This window comes from Scyliorhinus canicula, chromosome 9, assembly GCF_902713615.1.
Source record: "Scyliorhinus canicula chromosome 9, sScyCan1.1, whole genome shotgun sequence".
NCBI classification, from domain to species: Eukaryota; Metazoa; Chordata; class Chondrichthyes; order Carcharhiniformes; family Scyliorhinidae; genus Scyliorhinus; species Scyliorhinus canicula.
The window spans coordinates 116,787,024-116,809,751 of NC_052154.1; the positions used below are offsets into that span (position 1 = coordinate 116,787,024).

The window sequence follows — 22,728 nt, forward strand, 5'->3', positions numbered from 1 at the left end:
GTTGGACTGAAATTAACCAAGCATTGTGAATTTAAATACTAAACAAGATACCATAACTTAGAGCTTGTTAATATCAATCACAAATTGTATGTTCATGCATACAGAGTGGAAAAGAAAGAGCAAAAGCTGACCTCAACACATATCATTCATAGGACTTGGACATGTGCAACTTCCTGCAGCCAGTACTTTTGTCCTTTAGATTAATATCCATTGGGAGAACAGAAGATCAAGGTTGATCCTATATTATATTCATATCATTAAAACATAGCAAAATTTACCTTCTCAGCAAATTTTCTTCTGAATTTTCTTCAGGCATTTCTTGGTTTAAGGCCTCTTGTGAAACATTTGACATTCTGTTTGATGTTGGTTGACTATACACCCGCTCCCAGTGTCCCGTCTCATTGTTAAATGTTAGACCCATTGTACGTTCCCCTTGCTGGCCAGAACCATGACGAGCGAATCTCCCTTCTGAGCCACTCAATCCATGAGCCCTACCCATGATCCCTCTACTCGGTGGAGTTGGGGAATGGCTGCTACCCTGCCCTAGTGGTTCATAACTGTTTGGCACATGCCAAGAGCTGCTCTCATTGGATGAAAAAAGTTGTGTGGTCCGCTCCCATCGCTGAGTGTCATGGTTAAAAGTCAAAAGATTATGGCAAGCTCTACAACGGCTGAGATGTCCACCTGATGAATTAGAAGTGTTTTCACCATTTTGCTGCGATGCCCCAGGCCTATTGGGCTCTATATTATTGTTTAGTATCTCCTGCACCTGTTGGGATTGATTGGACTCGCCACCAACTCGCTGATCCACGTCCTGGAAGCTGTCCATCTCCATGAAATAGCGGCTCAGGTTGCACTGGAGGACATTCCTGACAGATGGCTGGTTGTTCGATCTATCTTCGCCTGTGCTGCTGTTAACACCAGTGTTACCACTACTGCTTGTGCCAGGGCTCGAGACACTGCTCCCCTCAGAGGCTAATGTGTAAACAGGTTGAGCATTTGTCTCCTGCTGTCTCAGCACCGATAGTAAGCTTACAGATGATGCACTAGTCCTTGGGGGTGGCATGCTTTCCAATTCAGACCGTGGCGATATGTTCAACATCGTTCTTGTCCAATCAGACCCACTTAATCTGGAGCTCTGTTCCCTGTATCCTGGGGTGGAGTTAGATTGTTGCAGTCCCCCTGAATGGTATGCTGTATGCCCCAATAAACCCCTCCTGCTAGTGGCAGCAGATAAATTTCGGAGTGAGTTGCCAGAGGTCTCATAGTTTACAGTACTGAATGCAGAAGGGCGGTCAGGAATACGAGGATCAGGTTGGGATAAAGGCCTTTCTGGAGGAATACGAGGCTCAGTCCGTGCAGATGACGAAGTGGTGGCTGCGGAGGATGTTGAAGGAGTACTGTCTTCATTGGGTACAGAAGATGAGGACGATGATCTCAAGGCTGAACAACGGCTACACAAACAAACCAATCCCATGTGGTGAACACACTCCTGTACAGGGTAGCTGAAACGGTCACGAAGCACAGCATATACCGAAGTCCTACCACTTTCACCTGCTGGCAAAGTGCTCTCCTCACTCTGACTCTGATCTCCAGTCGTTGTACCAGATGACCGTGAGGACAACATATGTAGGAAATTATGGAGCAGTGGTGTTCTACGGACAGGCTGTGATTGGAGGAAAGATCGCTGACGATATTGAGCTGTGTCAACATTATCCAATGGAACTTCACCATCATCGTCATTCTAGGGGCGAAAAAAAAATAGGTAAGTTGCAGAATGTGTCTTTTCTATTCAGGAAATCTCTAACACATCCCCAATATTCTCATTCAAAGCATTATCTGTTCTCTTTATTTTAGGAAAGGGAAAGCAAGAATGGGAGGAGTTACTGAAGGAGGATGATCACCAGGACATAGTTAGCAGCAACATCCAGTGTACATTTGCATCTGTAATGCAATTTCTGGGCAAACAAGCTCATGGCCTCGAACTAGGCCATCTGAAAAAAAACTCATGACTCAAATGGAAGTCACTGTTCGCTCGGTCCCTTATCTGAAAGTATCCTCACCAAAAAACAGCCTAAACACCTATTATCAGTCATTCTGTTAACCCAGAAAGAAGCTTATGTAACCCTCTAGATCCCCTGGGCACATTTTCCTATTCTGGAGTATCAGGAAATACTCAAATGTCCATCAAGCAGATTCAAGAACTACCATAAGTATCAGCAGACTAATAAGCAAGATCATGCTCTGCGAATGGTTTGCATCACCTCATTCAACATCTATTATCTTTGGATCAAAATCTTAATTCCAAAACAATTAACAAAAATATTCATCATGAGCCGCTGGAATTCAATCACCACAATCCTAAAAAACACCATTAAAGTACCTCCACCACGTCTACAAAGCTCACTTTCATGTCAACAGACCACAGACAAAACCTAGAAGGGGGCCGAGGAACACATTATTGATGAGCACTTGTCAGAGGTCTGGACATAATTCCTTCTCTCTATCCAAAATGAGGATTTTAACGTTTTAGGTTGGTGACTGACCTGACAAACGAATCATCAAATTGAAACATTAATCAGCTATCTACACAGATGCTGTTAGACCCACTGAGTATTTGAAGCATTTTGTTTTTATTTCAGATTTCCAGTATCCTCAATACTTTGTCGGAAAGCAAACCCTTTTTTACAACTTCCCATCAACACAGTTCAAAGGTTTAGCACAAGCCTGTCAGTGATACACTCGGCCCAACCAGTATCTACAGGGCACAGCATTTCTTTCAATGTACAGCTGAGTCAGTTTCAAGCTGCTGGCCTTCTATTCCTGACCACTTCAAATTCATTTGTCCACCTTTGCACCAATAATTGCAAGCACCTTAGTGAAAGAGATACAACAGGAGAGCCTTTGAATACAAGTCCTAAACACCATACCAAACGTTTGCATAGCCTTGCTGCTAAAAATCAATATTAATGCACCCTCCTTGCCAATGCTATGCAATTACTTCAGGAGATTCGACAGGTTCCACTCTACTGAAAATGTTCCTTTTTTTTTAAATGAATAAAATCATATTGGGTTATCTGAGCTTTATGGAGGGTATCTTACAGCATTCAAGTTGGTTTATTATATAGTCCCCAGATCATCATACCCATAGTCACCTACTTACTGTGAACTGAAATCAGAAAGTGAAAGCAATCTTTTAACTGTTGCTCTTTCATATAATATATTTATGGCGAGAAGGTATTTCCAAACTAAGTAACATTTCAAATAATCACAATACAACTGTGCTGTTGGTATATTTCATAAAATAGAACCAACACTGCTTTACAAAGGTTTTATAAGATTGCTTGGTTTTGGGGCTGTGTCCTTAATTTAGGGTAAACTGGAGGAATAGAGCTATTTAGAGGAATTAATGTGTCACATGGACTGTTTCGAATTCTGACGAACAAGAGGTTTGGGTGGCCTGGTTGCTAAAGATTGGGGGTGTGGGTGGATTGTCCTACTGGGGAAAAGGTCCAAGGCATTCACACCTATAAACTATGACACAAACAGCTATTCTGATGGTGAACAGACTGTGAGATACCAAGTTCCAGAGAAGTGTTATAAACGTTAGGTTTTGACTGATTGTGCCCTACAGATGTCAGTTTTTGTGAATGGTAATACTTTCATACATCTATTTAATTCCAAGATAGAAAGGAGTTGGAGGTTCTTAAGAATAGCTAACCATCATTTCTACTTGATAACAAGGTCCATATGATTCACATTGCTTGGAGATGGTTTTGAGAGAGGTTTTCTTAAACATGTCACTGAACCACATAGACAAGGTCAGTCTGCAGCCAGAGATCGAGGCAACAAGTCTCCACTGTTCATCATGCAAAATGCGGGCAAGAGCTTTCTCACAGGTTGAAGAGATCAAGATCATGCAAAGTTGGATTTGCCTAGCTTTGATTAGAGGACCTTTGCCCCATATCTCTTAATATGTTTGGTTAACAAAAATCTGTCAAACCTAGAACCAAAATTGTTTGATCTACCATCAATTGTCTTTTGTAGAACCAAGTTGCTAACTTCTTCATACAGAGATGTTTCCTAATTTCAGTCCTGAAAGATTGGGCTCTGATTTTCATACTTTGCACTGTCTTCTACTCTCAACAAGAGACACACTCTATGCCCTATCTGTTCCCTATCGGATCTTGAAAATTCCAAACAAGTTGCCTTTTAACCTTCTAAATGTAAAGAAATAAAATCCTAGTTTGTATAATCCCTCTTTGGAATTTCTGGTTTAATTCTCGTAAATCTTGCTGCATTTGCTCCCAAGTCAATATATCCTTCCTGAGATGTGATGCTCAGAATCGCTCACATAACTCCAGGTATGGTCAAGCCAGGACTTGGTATAGCTATTACATGACCTCAGCCAGAATTCCATTAGCCTTTTTTGAGTTGAGTTCAACAATTTCCAACCGTAACCTCTGTCCCTACTTTGTTTCTTCTTTCGCTTATTTTCTGTAGCTGGTCACTACATTTTAATGGTCCATATAATTGTAATTCCAAGTCTCTTTGGATCTTCACTCTTTCCAGCTTTTCACCATTCTGAAAATAGAGTGTTCTCTCCTTTTTAGGTCCAAAATAGGTGACCTCACATTTACCGAAGCTGAAATCTATTTGCCACATTAATTTAACGATTTTAATGGGGACTAACGCATTCGAGATGGAGCTGGGGATGTGGATGAGCACATTGGCAGCTATAAAAAGGCCATTCCATTCACCCTGACAAAGACGAGACAGGGAGAAATAAATGGGCAAGAGCTTTATTAAGGGGAAAACAGCATGGAATTGAAATAAAATCAAGAAATGCTCACCAGATCAGAAAGCATCTGTGAGAGAGAAACAGTTAACATTTCAGGGCAACGGCCTTTCAGCATAACTAGGAAAAGTTAGAAATCCATCAGCTTTTGAGCAAGTGGAAAGAAAGAGAAACAGCAAAAGGACTGGTCTGTGATCAAGGATAGCAGAAGAAATTGTGTGTCTGAACGACTGGTGGTGAAAGAAGCAAGTGGTTACAGCACAAGAAAAAAATGTCTTCCACCCCTCTCGCCTAGATCATTCCCTGCCACCTCCAATATGTCACCAAACACAACTATCCTTCTCCTTTCAACATTCCAAAGTTATCATTCCCACAGCAACAGTCTGTGCGCAGTCTGCACATCCTCCCCGTGTGTGCGTGGATTTCCTCCGGGTGCTCCGGTTCCCTCCCACAGTCCAAAGATGTGCAGGTTAGGTGGATTGGCCATTCTAAATTGCCCTGAGTGTCCAAAATTGCCCTTAGTGTTGGGTGGGATTACTGGGTTATGGGGATAGGGTGGAGGTGTTGACCTTGGGTAGGGTGCTCTTTCCAAGAACCGGTGCAGACTCGATGGGCCGAATGGCCTCCTTCTGCACTGTAAATTCTATGAACATGCTGTCCTACTCTTCAGTCAACACCAGCAAACCGTTCATTCCTCACAACATCTTTCCATGAAAATGCAGGAGGTGCAATACCTGCCCTTTATCTCCCTCCTCACGATCCAAGGCCTCAAAATACTACTTCCAGGTGAAATAGTAAATTACATATACTCTTTTGAATTTATGCCACATTCACTGTACACTTTGCAATTTTCTCCATAATGGGAAGCATGCAGGTTGGGTGACTGCTGAGGAACACCTCTGTTCCATCCACAAGTGTGACCCTCAGCTTCCACAGTCTTTTTGATTGCCCATCTTGCTGTTATGCTGACCTCTGTCCTTGGCCGACTGTGTCCCCCAATAAAACTCAACGCAAGCTCGAGGAATAGCACCTTTGGATTAGACACCACAACCTCCAGACCTAACCTTCTAAACCAACCATTTTAGACCGCAACCACTGTCCTCATTTTGTTTGCTCTTCTTTTGCAGGTTTTGGTTTTATCCACTTGTTTTTCTTTACTATTTCCCTCCCCTTTCGGGTAACAGCTGTTCATCATTCTGCAATTCACATTTCCTCTAGACAAGTCATTTTTTTTTTGTGGATGTAGAGTAACAATAGGAGCAGCAAGGCCATGTGAGATGGCTAACTTAAGAGATGGCCATGAATATAGGTTCAAAAAGTTACTTCAAAATAAAAAAGGATCTATCCAAGAATCATTCGACAAAGATTATGCAATAATAAAACACTCAGATAGAACTACATTACATTTAATTTGTGAATCTCCAGGCCCAAATTAAAATCTGATATCACAAGCAAGTATGCAGCAGAATGTCAAAGGAAGCTAATCAAATATAGCAAACTGCAGTTTGGCTGCAGTTTAATTTTAATAATTACAGTTTTGATTTTGACTTGCCATTTCCCAACGGCACACGAGCAAGCGATAATATCCTTGCAATTTCATGCCTGGAAATTTATAATGCAATAAAAATCTCTCAAGTATTCAATACTTAATAGCAGTATCAAATTCGCTCTCCAGAAAACTCAACATCCATGCCATCAAGACAAAGTGCATTCAAATATTAGTTTTTGAAGGGTTGTGTTTAGAGCAATAAAAATACACACCAGGTACTGTAGCAATAACCGCATGATTTTATTAATCATTTTCTATTATTTTTAAATTCAATTCATTGCGATCCATCAAGCTTTGAAAAAATGTCTAAACGTAGCCAAGTCATAAAAATTCTTCATCATTAAGAGGCAACTTTTTTCAAGTTAGTGATTAGAAATAATACAAATTCACCACTGGAGGCATTCATGGGTGTATTTAAATTATTCCCCTCGCTCCATAGCACCAACACTGCCAAGTGGGATTCTTGTAGGTGTTGCAGTCTCCAACCTATTGCTCATTACTTATCTTTGACAGTGGATCTTTCCTTCCCATGATCTCCTCCATAATCTTTGCAGCGGGTTATGGCACACAGTTCTTGAGTGATGGTCACAATTTCTGACCTTCATAAAATCAGTGTATGCAGTAAGATGATAATCAACGTGGAGCAGGAAATGAAATGGATCCCAGGAACAAGTGGGAACTTAATGTTCATGAGCTGTTGCAATGTCGACTAGAAAATAAAACCTGGCAGAGATAGGACTAGGAGAAAGTTTTGGGTGCGAAGTGTTGGTACTGCAGGAATTGTGGATGCATGGTTTGGCACATGCATTGCTGTCCCAAGAACTTTGACACCTTTTATAATTGGAAAACTTATTTTTATGTGAGCATCTTCCCAAATAATGTAAAAAGCAAAAATCTGACTTGTTAATACCGGATACCCAGGATGATGAAAAAAAGAGGGCAACTGCAGTTTGAGAAACAACTAGCAAGTGTAAAACATCTGCAAGTATCTTAAAATAAAGCAAACAGCTAGAGTGAGTGTTGGTCCTTTAGAGGTTGAGAATAGGGAATTATTAATAGAAATAGCAGAGACTTTCAACAAGTATTTTCTATCTGTCTTCACAGGAGAAGACACAGAAAGCATCTCAAAATAGTAGTAAATCAAGAGGCAAAGGAGGGAGAACATACAGCAATCACAAAGGAAAAACTATTAATAAAACCAATGATACTAAAGCTGTCAAATCCCCTGGACATGTTGGCCTGCATTCCATAGTCTTCAAAAAGTGGCTACACAGATAGTAGACACATTGGTTGTAATCTTTCAAAGTCTACTAGGTTCTGGAAAAGTCCCAGCAGATTGTAAAACTGCAAATGTGACACACTATTCAAGAAAAGGAGGCAGAAATCAGTAAGCTAGAGGCCGCTTAGTTTTTTTCTTTGGAGGAAAAACCCAAAATCCATTATTAAGGAGGTAGTTGCAGGTCATAGAGAAAATATCACAAACAGCCCAAAAAAAAGTCAATATGGTTTTGTGAAAGGGAAATAGTGTTTGACAAGATTATTGGAGTCATTTGAGGATGGAGGGGGGGGGGGGGGACAAAGGGGAACCAGTAGATGTAGTATATTTGGATTTCCAGAAGGCATTCAATAAGGCACCACAATTACAACACAAGTTGAAAGCTCATGCTGTTGGAGGTGGAGGATTGGCTAACAGGCAGGAAACACAGAATCTGGATAAATTGATAATTTCCAGGCTGGTAAACAAACTCATGGAGGACTACAGCGATCAGTGCTGGTACATTTTTAATTATTTGGATTAAGACAAATTTGCAGATGAGACAAAAATAGTTTGGAAAGCAAGTTATAAGGAGGATACAAATATTCTGCAAAGAGATATACAGTAGACAAATGAGTAGCCAAAAATGGCAGATGGAACATAATGTGAAAAATATAAGGTTGGCAGGAAGAATAGGAAAGTAGAATATTATTTAAATGGAGAAAAACTGGAGTGCTGATGTCATTGTACAACATGTTAACTCACAGGTACAACAATTAATTAGGAACACAAATGGAATGTTGGCCTTTATTGCAAGGAGGATAGGGTAAAAATACTCTAAAAGCAGGAAAGCCTTTCTATAGCTCCACAGGGTACTGTTGAGATTGCATCTTAAGTGCAGTGCATATTTGTGGTCTCCTTGCAGCAGTTCAGAGAGGCTGATACCTGGGAGGATACATTTCTTCTTTCAGAGGGTCTTTAGACTTTGGAATTCTTCTCCTGAGTGAACAGTGGAGGTCGGGTCACTGAATATAATCAAGACTCAGTAAAACAGATTTTTGACTGACAAGGAATTCAGGGTGGGGACAGGCAGGAAAGTGCAGTCAAAGCCACAATCAGGTAAGCCATAATTCTGTTGATTGGCGGAGCAGGCCGATATGCCTAATGGCCTCCTCCTGCTCTTATTTCTTCTGATCGTTTGAAATGAAGCTTTGAGAAAAGCATTGAAAATGGCTTTTTGGCCAGTTAACAGGCCTTCTGGATACCATATCCCAGAGTATGGGTGCGCCTTATACAATAGAGGAAAGTGAGGGAAATTCTATCACTTATAAATGTCTGGTAAATAGATAATGGAAAGAATTAGTCAGCTTACAACTGCATCTTTGATTCCAAGTGTATCTCATTTAAACTCAAGTGAGAACCATCAAATGCTTCTGTTGCCTTCATTACCACCCTTGTTGCACTGACAATTATCAACAAATATGTTACATTTGAATATTCTTCGGAAACCCCCACTGACATAGCACGATAAAGAAATAATTCAAAATGGTCCTACTTCTGGACGACCTCCTCCCAGATTCCTTACAGATTCCAGTGGTCTTGCCTCCTCTCCATGGTGCAAAGCCCAAATCAGTAAATTTGCAGGTTCACGTTTTTGAAACGTTTGCAAGATTGGAATCATCAATAATTTTCCAGTTTTGGTTGGAAAAGATTAATTTTGTCTTAACAGGGTCAAAAGAGGGCTTCGGGGAGCGGTGGAGGCCGTTCATGACAATATTTGAGGAGCTGGGGAAGCGGATGGGGAGGGAAGGGATTAAAAGGGGAAAGATGCATAGAACATACAGTGCAGAAGGAGGTCATTCCGGCCATCGAGTCTGCATCGACCCACTTAAGCCTTCACTTCCACCCCGTAACCCAATAACCCCTCCTAACCTTTTTGGTCACCAAGGGCAATTTATCATGGCCAATCCATTTAGCCTGCACGTCTTTGGACAGTGGGAGGAAACCAGAGCACCCGGCGGAAACCCACGCAGACACGGGAGAACGTGCAGACTTCGCACAGACAGTGACCCAGCAGGGAATCGAACCTGGGACCCTGGCACGGTGCTATCCACTTGTGCTACCATGCTGCCCTGTACAAACTGTTAACTCTTTTGTTGGAATGTGGTTTTGTTGTTCTTGTTTACTTTTGGAATAAAATATATTTTCAAAAAAAGAAACTTTTCCAGCCTTGGGCACCATTCAGGCTTTCCCAGAGTTTCACAACATTTCAAATATCGTATCTCTCACTTTATTTTTGTACTCTGGTCATGTGCATGAATGATCTCAAAAAACACCCATTCTCTTGAAAAAGTTATATTTCTGTGTGCACACCTACATATTAATTATCTTTCCTGCCTATTTGTCTCCCTCTCCAAAATGCAGCAACTTCATGGAGTTACAACTGTTGTAGACGGAGGCAAAGACTCTACAAGAGGCCAGGCTGACAGGATACAACCCTCTTTACTCTCACACGAAAGGATCACCTTCCCCGAACTACTTCCAGGTTGGGGTTTATATCTTGTGGTGAGCTCCTCCAGTTGCGAGGAAGTTCTGCCCCCAATTCACCTGGGTAGCTCATGCTCTGATGTGAAGGAGGAGAATCGGATGCAATACAAATTCTGTCCCGTAGGGGTCGTAACACCAAACCACCCCCGCTGCCCTGGCCAAAAGTCCGGAGAAATGCCTATGTCCTCAGGTTGAGGGTCTCATGGCCGCATGGGTATGGGCAGAGGTCTCAGGTCGGTACAGCTGGCGCGGGAAGCATGAAGCGCACTGGTGACCGCCGCTTCTATGAGGATCGTCGTACCGGCAAGGCTGTCGGTACAATCGGTGCCAGGCAATCCAATATCCATATCAGAATCGGTGTCGCTGTCCACGATGTCGGCAGTCGGATCCGCGGACGTTCAACAAGACGTGAAACAGGCAAGTGGGGTCCTGGTTCCTCTCTAGCCTAGGGGCTCTTCCTTGACCGTACTGGGGACGGAGTTGGGTCCTGCTCAGGGCTTCACCGGTGGTTCCTAGTCACATCATTTTTTTTTTTTTTAATTTAGAGTACCCGATTATTTTTTCCAATTTTTTTTTAGGGGCAATTTAGCGTGGCCAATCCACCTAACCTGCACATCTTTGGGTTATGGGGGCGAAACCCACACATACACGGGGAGAATTTGCAAACTCCACACGGACAGTGACCCAGGGCCGGGATTCGAACCCGGGTCCTCAGCGCCGTAGGCAGCAATGCTAACCACTGTGCCACCGTGCTGCCCTCCTGGTCACATCATTGTACGTGGTCCAGGTGGTGCTGCCTTGCACCTGGACTGCGTCGAAGACTGGTCCCATTGTGTGGAGGACTACCTCCGGGATCCATGTGGCTCTGCTCCCGAAATTTCTCACGTAAACAGTGTCACCCGTCGTGAAGGTGCGCAATTGCGGGCGGCGGTGAGAGTCAATTTTCAAGAGGTCCTGCCGCTGACGGACCCGCGCCCCGATGTCAGACCCGCGCCCCGATGTCAGAGAGGATGAGGCTGAGACATGACCTTGAGTCGTAGCCCCATTAGCAACTCTGCCGGCGCGATGCCAGTTGTGACATGAGGCCTCATACGGTGACTAAAGAGAAATCATGCCAACCTCGTCTCCAGAGATCATCCTTTTCATTGCCCACGCGAATGTTTGAGCCGCTCGTTCGGCTGGTCCATTGGAGGCCGGGGTGTACGCAGCCGTCCGCACATGCCTGATGCCATTCGTGCATCTGATCAACGTGAATTCGTGGCTTATAAATGCTGTCCCATTGTCGGACACCAGGCAGTCCGTGAAAGTCAAAAATGCCTCACATTCGGTCCATGGTTGCCCGTGTGGTCACCATGGGGACCTGGTGCATTTCAAGCCATTTTGAGTGGGCGTCCACTAATATGAGGAAGTGGTCCCTCAAATGGGCCCGCAAAATTGTGTACGCAGGGCCATGGCTTCCCAGCCGTGTTCCTCACAGGAGGACGAGTCTTCAACACTATTTTGGGTATCTTGGAGGTGTACGCCGTCAGTCTGTATGGTATCGCTCTATGTCGGGCCCCATATTTTACCACATGTCGGACCCTCAACAACTCAAGAGTCGGTCGGGTCCATTCTCGGATATGAACTGCTGTTCCTGGTAAAGTGTCCAAGTAATGGAGAGCGGCCATCACCTCCATGGCTGCGAAGGGAGCTGGCGACTTTGTGGTAGGGGCAGGTGGCTCAACGCATCCACGTGCGGGATTATTGTGCCCGGGCGATGCTCTAAAGTATACTCGTAGGTGGACAGAAGCAGGGCCTACCGCTGAACCCAGGCAGATGCAATCGGTGAAATCACCTGATCTTCCTTGAATAACCCCAGCAGGTCTTGTGGTCATATGCCATGAAGGCACGTCCATAAACGTACTGGTGAAATTTCCTCCCCAGGAACGGAACGGCCAAAGCTTCCTTTTCTACCTCTGTGTGGTTCCGCTCGGCATCCACGAGCATACGGAACCCGAAGGCAATTGGTCTCTCCAGGCTGATGGGCATGCGGTATGGCAGAAATGTCCCAACGTTGCATGAGAGGAAGGGGTTTGTCTAGTTGAAGTGGGTCAGCAATTAAACGGACAAGAGACACCACTTCACCTCTTGAAACACATTCTGGTGCGGGGAACCCCAGTCCCACTCCTGCCCCTTCTTAAGCAGCTGGTGGAGTGGACTGAGCAATGTGGGCATCCAGGATATGAACTTCCCATAGTAGTTCACCAGGCCTACGAAAGAGCGGAGCTCCATCTGGTCATGAGGGCTGGGGGCCTGGCGTATCGTCTGCACCTATTCCCCCTCTGGATGGTGGCCCCTGCTGTCCACTCAGTAGCCCAGATACGTGACCTCTGACGCGTGGAAAACACACTTCTCCCTTCAGAGGTGGACCTTGGCTCGAGCAAACCACTCAAAGACCTCGGTTAGGTTCTCCATGTGTTCCTGATGCAAGGTCCCGGTGATGTGAATATCGTCCAGGTCGACGACTAGCCTTGGTAGCCCTCGCAAGATATTCTTCATAACCCTCTGAAATATCGGACAAGCCGAGGAGACTCCAAACGGCAATCGTGTATACTTGTTCAATTCCCGATGGTTATTGATGGTCACATATTTCCGGGAACTCGGTTTGAGCATCAGCTGCAAGTACCCATGACCTTGTCTAGCTCAATGAATGTTTACCGCTGCTCAGGCGGGCGTAGAGGTCTTCGATCCAAAGGACCAGACAAGGTCAAGGCAGGACACTATGCTTACGGTCATTTTGTAATCCCCACAGAGTGGCACCAACCTGTCTAGTTTCAACAGAGGGACTATGGGCACGGCCCAATCGGCATAGTGAATGGGATGAATAGTAACCAGCTGTTCCAAACAGTCGACCTCCTGGTCTACCTTGGTACGAAGTGCTTACGTCACAGAGCGAACGTGGAAATATCAGGGCTGGGTATGTTCTTCGACATTTATCGTGGCTATTGCTCCTTTAATGGTACAGAGGCCTTTGGTGAAATCGAAGGGAACTTGGTCTGCGCTCCCTCTGGTCTATGGGGGTATATCTGGCGCACGCGTTGCCAATCCAGAAAGTAGGTGACACAGCCAATCGCGCCCCAATAGGCTGTGCCCATCGCCGGGACCACCACCAATGGTAGGCTCGCAGAATAGTCTCCCTATGCCACGGGGACAGGTGCAATGCCCTTGGTTTCTGAGGGCTCCCCGGTATAGGTGGCCCGTCGGGCCCCCATTTCACAAAGCTGCAGCATCTGAAGACCCAGAGCAGCACCGAACTCCCAGGGGGCAGCGAGTCCCCGTAAGTGTACCAAGTACCTCCGGTGGACTCCGCCAGCGTCTGCAAAGCGGTATGGAAGCGGTACTGTCGGACCATAATCAGGGCTGTGGGTTTAGGTGACTACTCGCCCGGTCAATCAATGTGGTGAACGGCAGTACGTTCAGTCTGTCCGGGTACATCAAGTTCCTTTTCAGGGCATAAGTTGGTCTGCCAATGACGTTCAGTAAGCTGATGGTCTGTCGCTCTTCATTGGTGATAGTGACAAAAAAATTGAAGTCTTTTGACATACTGGGCCCAATCGTCAGAGTTGCCATCAAACGTTTCAAGTTTGGGCGGTACATGGCGCAGTGGTTAGGACTGGGACTACAGCACTGAGGACTCGGGTTCGAAACCCAGCTCTGGGTCACTGTCCCTGTGGAGTTTGCACATTCTCCCCATGTCTGCGTGGGTTTCACCCCCACAACCCAAAGATGTGCTGGTTAGGTGGATTGGCCACGCTAAATTGCCGCTTAATTGGAAAAAAAAATTGGTTACTCTAAATTTGTTTTTTTTAAAGTCGCGAGTTTTCCTACGTGTGCCATGCCTAGCGGCTGGGGAGCGGCCTCCTGAGGTACTTGAAAAATGGTCCGCATTCTCAGCACTTCCCGCCTATGGCAGCTCCATTTGATTCTCGTTGCCAGTGTTGTAGACCGAGGCAAAGTCTCCACAAGAGGCAAGGCTGACAGGATACAACTCTATTTTTCATTCATTTACGGGATGTGGCCTTCACTGGTTAGGCCGCCATTTATTGCCCCTTCCTAGTTGCCTTTCTGAAGATGGTGATGAGTTGTCTTCCTGAAATGCTGCACTCCTTGATGTGCAGGTACACCCACTGTGATGTTAGGGATGAAGTTCCAGATGTTGCCCCAGCAATAGTGAAGGAACGGCAATATATTTCCAAGCCAGGGTGGTGAGTGACTTGAGGGGTAACCTCCAGGTGGTGGGGTTCCCAGGTGTCTGCTGCTTTTGTTCTAAATGATAGTGACCATGGGTTTGGAAAGTGCTGTCTAAGGAAACTTGGTGAGTTCCTGCAGGGCATAAGAACATAAGGACTGGGAGCAGGAGTAGGCAATCTGGCCCCTCGAGCCTGCTCCGCCATTCAATGAAATCATGGCTGATCTTTTGTGGGCTCCACTTTCCGGCCCGAACACCACAACCCTTAATCCCTTTATTCTTCAAAAAACTATCTATCTTTATCTTAAAAATATTTAATGAAGGAGCCTCAACTGCTTCACTGGGCAAGGAATTCCATAGATTCACAACCCTTTGGGTGGAGAAGTTCCTCCTAAACTCAGTCATAAATCTACTTCCCCTTATTTTGAGGCTATGCCCCCTAATTCTGCTTTCACCCGCCAGTGGAAACAACCTGCCCGGATCTATCCTATCTATTCCCTTCATAATTTTATATGTTTCTATAAGATCCCCCCTCATCCTTCTAAATTCCAACGAGTACAGTCCCAGTCTACTCAACCTCTTCTCGTAATCCAACCCCTTCAGCTCTGGGATTAACCTCGTGAATCTCCTCTGCACACCCTCCAGTGCCAGTACGTCCTTTCGCAAGTAAGGAGACCAAAACTGAACACAATACTCCAGGAGTGGCCTCACTAACACCGTATACAATTGCAGCATAACCTCCCGAGTCTTAAACTCCATCCCTCTAGCAATGAAGGACAAAATTCCATTCGCCTTCTTAATCACCTGTTGCACCTGTAAACCAACTTTTTGTGACTCATGCACTTGCACACCCAGGTCTCTCTGCACAGCAGCATGTTTTAATATTTTATCATTTAAATAATAATCCCTTTTGCTGTTATTCCTACCAAAATGGATAACCTCACATTTGTCAGCACCGTATTCCATCTGCTAGACCTTAGCCCATTCACTTAACCTATCCAAATCCCTCTGCAGACTTCCGGTATCCTCTGCACTTTTTGCTTTACCACTCATCTTAGCGTCGTCTGCAAACGTGGACACATTGCCCTTGGTCCCCAACTCCAAATCATCTGTGGAAATTGTGAACAATTGTGGGCCCAACACGGATCCCTGAGGGACATCACTAGCTACTGATTGCCAACCAGAGAAACACCCATTAATTCCCACTCATTGCTTTCTATTAATTAACCGATCCTCTATCCATGCTACTACTTTACCCTTAATGCCATGCATCTTTATCTTATGCAGCAACCTTTTGTTTGGCACCTTGTCAAAGGCTTTCTGGAAATCCAGATATACCACATCCATTGGCTCCCCATTATCTACCGCTCTGGTAATGTTCTCACAAAATTCCACTAAATTAGTTCGGCACTTTATGAACCCATGGTGCATCTGCCCAATGGGACAATTTCCATCCAGATGTCTCGCTATTTCTTCCTTGACAATAGATTCCAGCATCTTCCCTTCTACTGAAGTTAAGCTAACTGGCCTATAATTACCCGCTTTCTGCCTACCTCCTTTTTTAAAAAGTGGTTTGCTAATTTTGAATCAGCCGGAACCACCCCAGAGTCCAGTACATTTTGGTAAATTATCATTAGTGCATTTGCAATTTCCCTAGCCATCTCTTTTAACACTCCGGGGTGCATTCCATCAGGCCAGGAGACTTGTGTACCTTTAGCACCATTAGCTTGCCCATCACTCCCTCCTTAGTGATAACAATCGTCTCGAGGTCCTCACCTGTCATAGCCTCATTTCCATCAGTCACTGACATGTTACTTGTGTCTTCCACCGTGAAGACCGACTCAAAAAATCTGTTCCATTCCTCAGCCATTTCCTCATCTCCCATTATTAAATCTCCCTTCTCATCCTCTAAAGGACTAACATTTACCTGAGCCACTCTTTTATTTGTTTTATATATTTGTAGAAACTTTTACTCTCTTTTTATATTCTGAGCAAATTTACTCTCATAATCCATCTTACTCTTCTTTACAGCTTTTTTAGTAGCTTTCTGTTGCCCCCCAAAGATTTCCCAGTCCTCTCGTCTCCCACTAATTTTTGCCACTTTGTATGCTTTTTCCTTCAATTTGATACTCTCCCTTATATCCTTAGATATCCACGGTCGATTTTCCCTCTTTCTACCGTCCTTCCTTTTTGTTGTTATAAACCTTTGCTGAGCACTGTGAAAAATTGCTTGGAAGGTTCTCCACTGTTCCTCAACTGTTTCACCATGAAGTCTTTTCTCACAGTCTACCTTAGCTAGCTCTTCTCACATCCCATTGTAATCTCCTTTGTTTAAGCACAAAACACTAGTGTTTGATTTTACCTTCTCACCTTCCATCTGTATTTTAAATTCCACTATATTCTGATCGCTCCGTCCGAGAGGATCCGTAACTATGAGATCATTAATCAATCCTGCCTCATTACACAGGACCAGATCTAGGACCGCTTGTTCCCTCGTAGGTTCCATTACATGCTGTTCTAGGAAACTATCGCGGATACATTCTATAAACTCCTCCTCATGGCTGCCTTGACCGACCTGGTTAAACCAATCAACATGTAGATTACAACCCCCCCCCCCCCCATGAGGACTGCTGTATCATTTCTACATGCATCAGTTATTTCTTTGTTTATTGCCTGCCCCATCATAATGTTACTATTTGGTGGCCTATAGACTACTCCTATCATTGACTTTTTCACCTCACTATTCCTGATTTCCACCCAAATGAATTTAACCTTATCCTCCATAGCACCGATGTCATCCCTTACTATTACCCGGATGTCATCCTTAAATAACAGAGCTACACCACCTCCCTTACCATCCACTCTGTCCTTCCGAATAGTTTGATACCCTTGGATATTTAACTCCCAGCCGTGACCATCCTTTAACCATGTTTCAGTAATGGCCTTGTAGATGGTACACACGGCTGCCACTGTTCATCGGTGGAAGGTTTGAATGTTTGTGGAAGGGGTAGCAATCAAGCAGCTGCTTTGTCCTGGATGGTGTTGAGCTTCTTGAATGTTGTTAGAGTTGCATTACTCCATGACTTGTGCCTTGTAGATGGTGGGCAGGCGGCAAGTTACCTGCCCTAGAATTCTCGCCTTTTACCTGCCCTGGTAGCCACAGCATTAACATGGCTAGTCCAGTTCCGTTTCTGATAAATGGTAACCCCCAGGATGTTGATTGTGGGGGATTCAGCGATGGTAATGCCATTGAATGTCAGGGGGCAATGGTTTGATCCTCTTTTGCAGGAGATGGTCATCGCCTGGCACTTGTGTGGCACGAATATAACTTGCCACTTGTCAGCACAAGCCTGGATATCGTCCAGGTCTTGCTGCATTTGGACATGGACTGCTTCATTATCTGAGGAGTCGCGAATGGTGAATGTCCGGAAACAACCCCACCTCTGACATTACAATGGAAGGGAGGTAATTGATGAAGCAGCTAACGATGGTTGGGCCGAGGGCATGACCCTGAGGAACTCCTGCAGTGATGTCTTGGAGCTGAGATGTTGGATCTCCAACCACCACAACCATCTTCCTGGTATGAATCCAGCCAGCAGAGAGTTCTTCTCTCGCTCTCTCCCCATCCCCCCCCAAAATTCCCATCGAGTCCAGTTTAGCTAGGGCTCCTTGATGCCAGATTCTGTGAATGGCTGCCTTGATGTCAAAGGCAGTCACTCTCACCTCACCTCTGGTACTCAGCTCTTTTATCCGTGTTTGAACCAAGGCTGTAATGAGGTCAGGAGCTGAGTGACCTGGCAGAACCCAAACTGAGTGTCCCTGAGCAGGTTATTGCCTCTCGATAGCACTCTTGACGACTCCTTCCATCACTTTGCTGATGATCGAGAGTCGACTGATGAGATGGTAATTGGCTGGGTTGCCAATTTTCCACATTGCCGGGTAGATGCCGTTGTTGCTGCTGCACTGGAACAGCTGGGCTCAGGGTGCTCAAAGTACTGGAGTACAAGTCTTCAGTACTATTTCCGGAATATTGTCAGGGCCCATAGCCTCGCACTAGATATAGAAATCCCTCCTCTCCACTCCACGCAGGGTCACCTTCCCCAAACTGCTTCCAGGTCGGGTTTATAACTACGGGAAGTTCCTTCAATTGGGAGGAAGCTCCGTCCCCATGTCACCTGGATAGCTCATACTCGAGGTATAGATGGGGAATCTACACAACGCAGATTCTGTCCCCGTAGGGGGTCCTAACTCCAACTACGTTTACTGAATACATCCTCTTGGGCCACACTACAATTATTCTTCATGCATGAACCTACATTGAGTTTTAGTAGGCTATTCAGTGAAATAAACAACAGAAAATGCTGGATAAACTCAGCAGGTCTGGCAGCATCTCAGCAATTAACGTTTCAGATCCAAATGAACCTTCTGTGTAGAAGAATAATTTAGATCCAAAGTGTTAACTGTGTTTCTCCCCATAGATGCTGACAGATCTGCTGAGTTTATCCTTAATTTTCTGGAGGGTTTTCAGATTTCCAGCATCTGCAGTATTTTACTTTTATTCAACAGTGAATCTTTATTGTCCTCTCCCAATAACCACACAAGAACAATTCCACCACAAGTTGCTAAAATAGCGACCAAGGGTGGAAATACTGGCTAATCTTCTAGCTCACTGATTTCAAGGCTAACTGTGGCACAGCAGCTGTCAGCTGATCTCAGCTAGGCGATGTCTGGAAAGTTCAGAGACTGAACCCAGATCTGCAGATTGCCAAATGTCTCCCAGAGAACTCAAAAGACAAATATAGAAATCTAGAAAATCACCTGCTGGTTTGAAGGATTGACAATGGCAGTCAAGAGGTTGTGTCCCAGTGAATCGAATCTTACCAGCCTGCAAAACAGAAAAACAATATCATTCACATAATGTAATATGCTAATTGCAGGTACAGAAATGAAGGAAATCAGTAAAGCTATACATGAAAATGTTCTTCTGAAATCAGCTTCCAGTAAATACTAAGGAAAAACATGTTAGCAAAGTTAAGAAAATTACTAAACATACCACGAAATTCCACTGCAAGAAATATAGAAAAAAAATAATCACAATTAAGAATCTAGCACAAGCTAAGACAGACTAAAACCTGACCTACCTAAACAATCGCTTGCTTAACCATAGGTTCATATAAGCAATTGCAAGACATTTGTATTTCCCCTGTTCATAGAATTACAGAACAGAATCATAGAATGGTTTCAGCACAAATGGTCATTCCTTTCCAAGAGAAATTGAACTAGTCCCATTCTCCCACCTTTGCCCCACAACCCTGCAATTCTTTTTCTTTTTAGGTGCCCAACCAATCCATTTTTGAAAGCCACAATTGAATCAGTCTCCTCATTCACTCACTGTGCAAAAATTTCTCCCATTTAGATTTATTATCACGTGCACTAAGGTACAGTGAAAAGTATTGTTCGGTGTCCAGTTCAGGTAGATTGTTCCATACATGAAAACATAGAACATATGCTAAATACATGAGGATACGTAACGAAAATACAGAAACAGACAGCAGGTGAAGTATACGGTATATCATGAAACAGCTATAAAGAAGATTAGTTCAATCCATGAAATCAGTTCAGACCCTCAATGGGTCATTCAAGAGTCTGGTATCAGCAGGGAAGCTGTTTTAGAATCTATTGGTGCATGTTCTCAAACTTTTGTACCTTCTGCCCAATGGAAAAGGTTGGAAGAGAGACTAACCCGGTGGAAAGTGTCTTTGATTATGCTATCCGCTTTCCCAAGGCAGCGGGAGGTGTAGACAGAGTCAAATGGATGGGAACCAGACTCGTGTGAAACGCTGGACTATGTTCACGACGTTCTTTTTTTTTGGGTTTTGCACCGAACAGTTGCCATACCCAGGCTGTGATGAAACCAGGTAGGATGCTTTTTATGGCACATCTGTAGCGATAAGAGCCATTCTGGACATGCCATATTCCTTTAGTTTCCTGAGGCACTGTTGTGCTTTCTTTATCATAGCGCCGACATGTGTGGACTGAGAGATTGTTGATGATGTGCACAACTAGAAATTTAAAGCTGTCAGCCATCTCCACCTCAGCACCAATGATGCTGACAAGGGTGTGTACAATACTTTGCTTCTTTAAGTCAATGACCAGCTCCTTAGTTTTGCTGACATTGAGGGCGAGATTGTTGTCATTGCACCATGCCACTAGGTTCTCTATCACCCACCTGTACTCTGACTTGTCGTTGTTTGAGATCCGATCCACTACGGTTGTGTCTTCAGAAAACTCGTAGATGGAGTTGGGACAGATTTTTGCCACACAGTCATAATAATAACAATAATAATCTTTTATTGTCACAAGTAGGTTTACATTAACACTGCAATGAAGTTACTGTGAAAAGCCCCTTGTTGTCACAATCCAGCGCCTGTTCGGGTACAGAGGGAGAATTCAGAATGTCCAATTCACCAAACAGCACGTCTTTCGGGACTTGTGGGAGGAAACCGGAGCACCCGGAGGAAACCCACGCAGACTCAGGGAGAACGTGCAGACACCGCACAGTAACCCAAGCCGGGAATCAAACCTGGGACCCTGGCGCTGTGAAGCAACAGTGTTAGCCACTGTGCTACCATGATGTGCGTGTAGGTAATATAGTAGGGGACTAAGTACACAGTCTTGCAGGGCCCTGGTATTGAGGACTATCATGGCGGAGGTGCTGTTATTTATACTTACTGATTGTAGTCTATGGATCAGGAAGTTGAAGGTCCAGTTGCAGAGGGAGGAGCCTGTCCTAGGTTTTGGAGTTTTGACATAAGCTTGGCTGGGATTTGACAGGAGATGTGTTAGTGGAATTTTGTCAGGACAAAATTGGCCTGGTTGAAGTCCCCAGCCACGATGAACAAGGCCTCAGGATATTCCGTTTCCAGCTTATTTATAGCAGTGTATAATTCATCAAGCTCCCTCTCCAATCTAGTCTCATAACTTTAGTCTCATCCCTGGAACCATCTTTTCTGCGCCCACTTAAAGCAGCGATGGGCAACCTAGACTTGTGAGTGGGTCACAAGTAGCCTTTCATCTCAGTGGGCCTTAAGATTGAAATCCAGCTTGTGTATTAACCATGACCCCATGAATAAGATTAATTGTTTTTATAGACATGCCGAATACCTGATCCGAGTTATAGAATGATTTATATTTAAATAGAACTAACAACTTGAATGATAAAACAAAAGAAATATTTACACTTTGGACGCAGAGAGCGCACAGCTCTTAGTCAATATTGTACACAATCAGCAAACACCTCACTTCACTTGCTTTGTGTGTATCACTTCAATCATACCAGTAGGAAAATAACTCGATGGATGGAGATCAGCGGAATGCGGCGAACCTGCGCATGGGTAACAGTCAACAAAATGTCTTGTGGGCCATTCTCAGAACCCAGATGGGCTTCAAGTTGCCCACTGCTGTCTTGAAACCTTCACATCCATCCTAAAGTGTTGTGCCTAGGTTGGGCATTATTCCAATTGAGGCTGAACCAGTGCTTTATAAAACTTCATCATAACTTCCTTGATATTATATATTACATCTCAATTTAAAAAGCACAGGCTGCTTCATACCTTTTCGCCACTTTATAAACATGCCCTCACACTTCCAACAATTTGTTCCCACATACTCACATGTCTCTTGATTCCTGCACCCTCTTTAAAACTGTACCATCTAATTTATCTTGTCTTTCCTCATTCTTCCTACCAAAATGTCCCCCTTCATACTTGCCGGTGTTAAATTTCATCTGCCATGTCCACCAATTCAATTGACCTGTCATTGAGAGAGGTTTACCATGGTCTTTCTCACAATATTTCCAAGTTTGACATTTGAAATGATGTCTTGTAGACCCAAGTCTATCATGGACAAAAGTTAAAAAAAGTAGTTACCCTGATGCTGATCCTTGGGAAAATCTATTGTTTCCCTTACTACAGTCTGAAAAACAAGTGTTCACGACAACTCTGTTTCTCGTCAGTTAACCAACTTTGTTTGCAAGCTGCCACAGTCCTTTTTATTCCATGGGGTTCCAACTTTGCTGGCAAGCCCATTAGGTAGTAGTTGATCAACACCCTTTGGAAATTCATGGACACCACATCAACTGCATTATCTCAACTTTTGATATCTTTAAATAATCCCCACTTGTCCAAGTGACAGTTAATTTTGTCCCAGATAGTCACTTCCAAACCTTTGCCACCAGTGACTTGAAACCTTTTGTGTCACATTTCAAACTTGTAATTTACACTACAATTAACAACATTTTGTACTGTGGATTCATGCACTTGAACTGGGCCAAGACACCCTCAGAGGATATC

At 44.2% G+C, this 22,728-nt stretch overlaps 1 protein-coding gene across 1 annotated transcript in view; it reads right to left on the reverse strand.

The window, feature by feature from the left end:
* LOC119971629 (activating molecule in BECN1-regulated autophagy protein 1-like) overlaps positions 1 to 22,728 on the reverse strand; it is a 520,908-nt gene that overhangs the window by 459,015 nt on the left and 39,165 nt on the right. Inside the window, 2 exon segments of the mRNA XM_038807450.1 lie at positions 279 to 1,744; positions 19,196 to 19,262. Of these exon segments, the coding sequence (XP_038663378.1) occupies positions 279 to 1,744; positions 19,196 to 19,262 (1,533 nt within the window).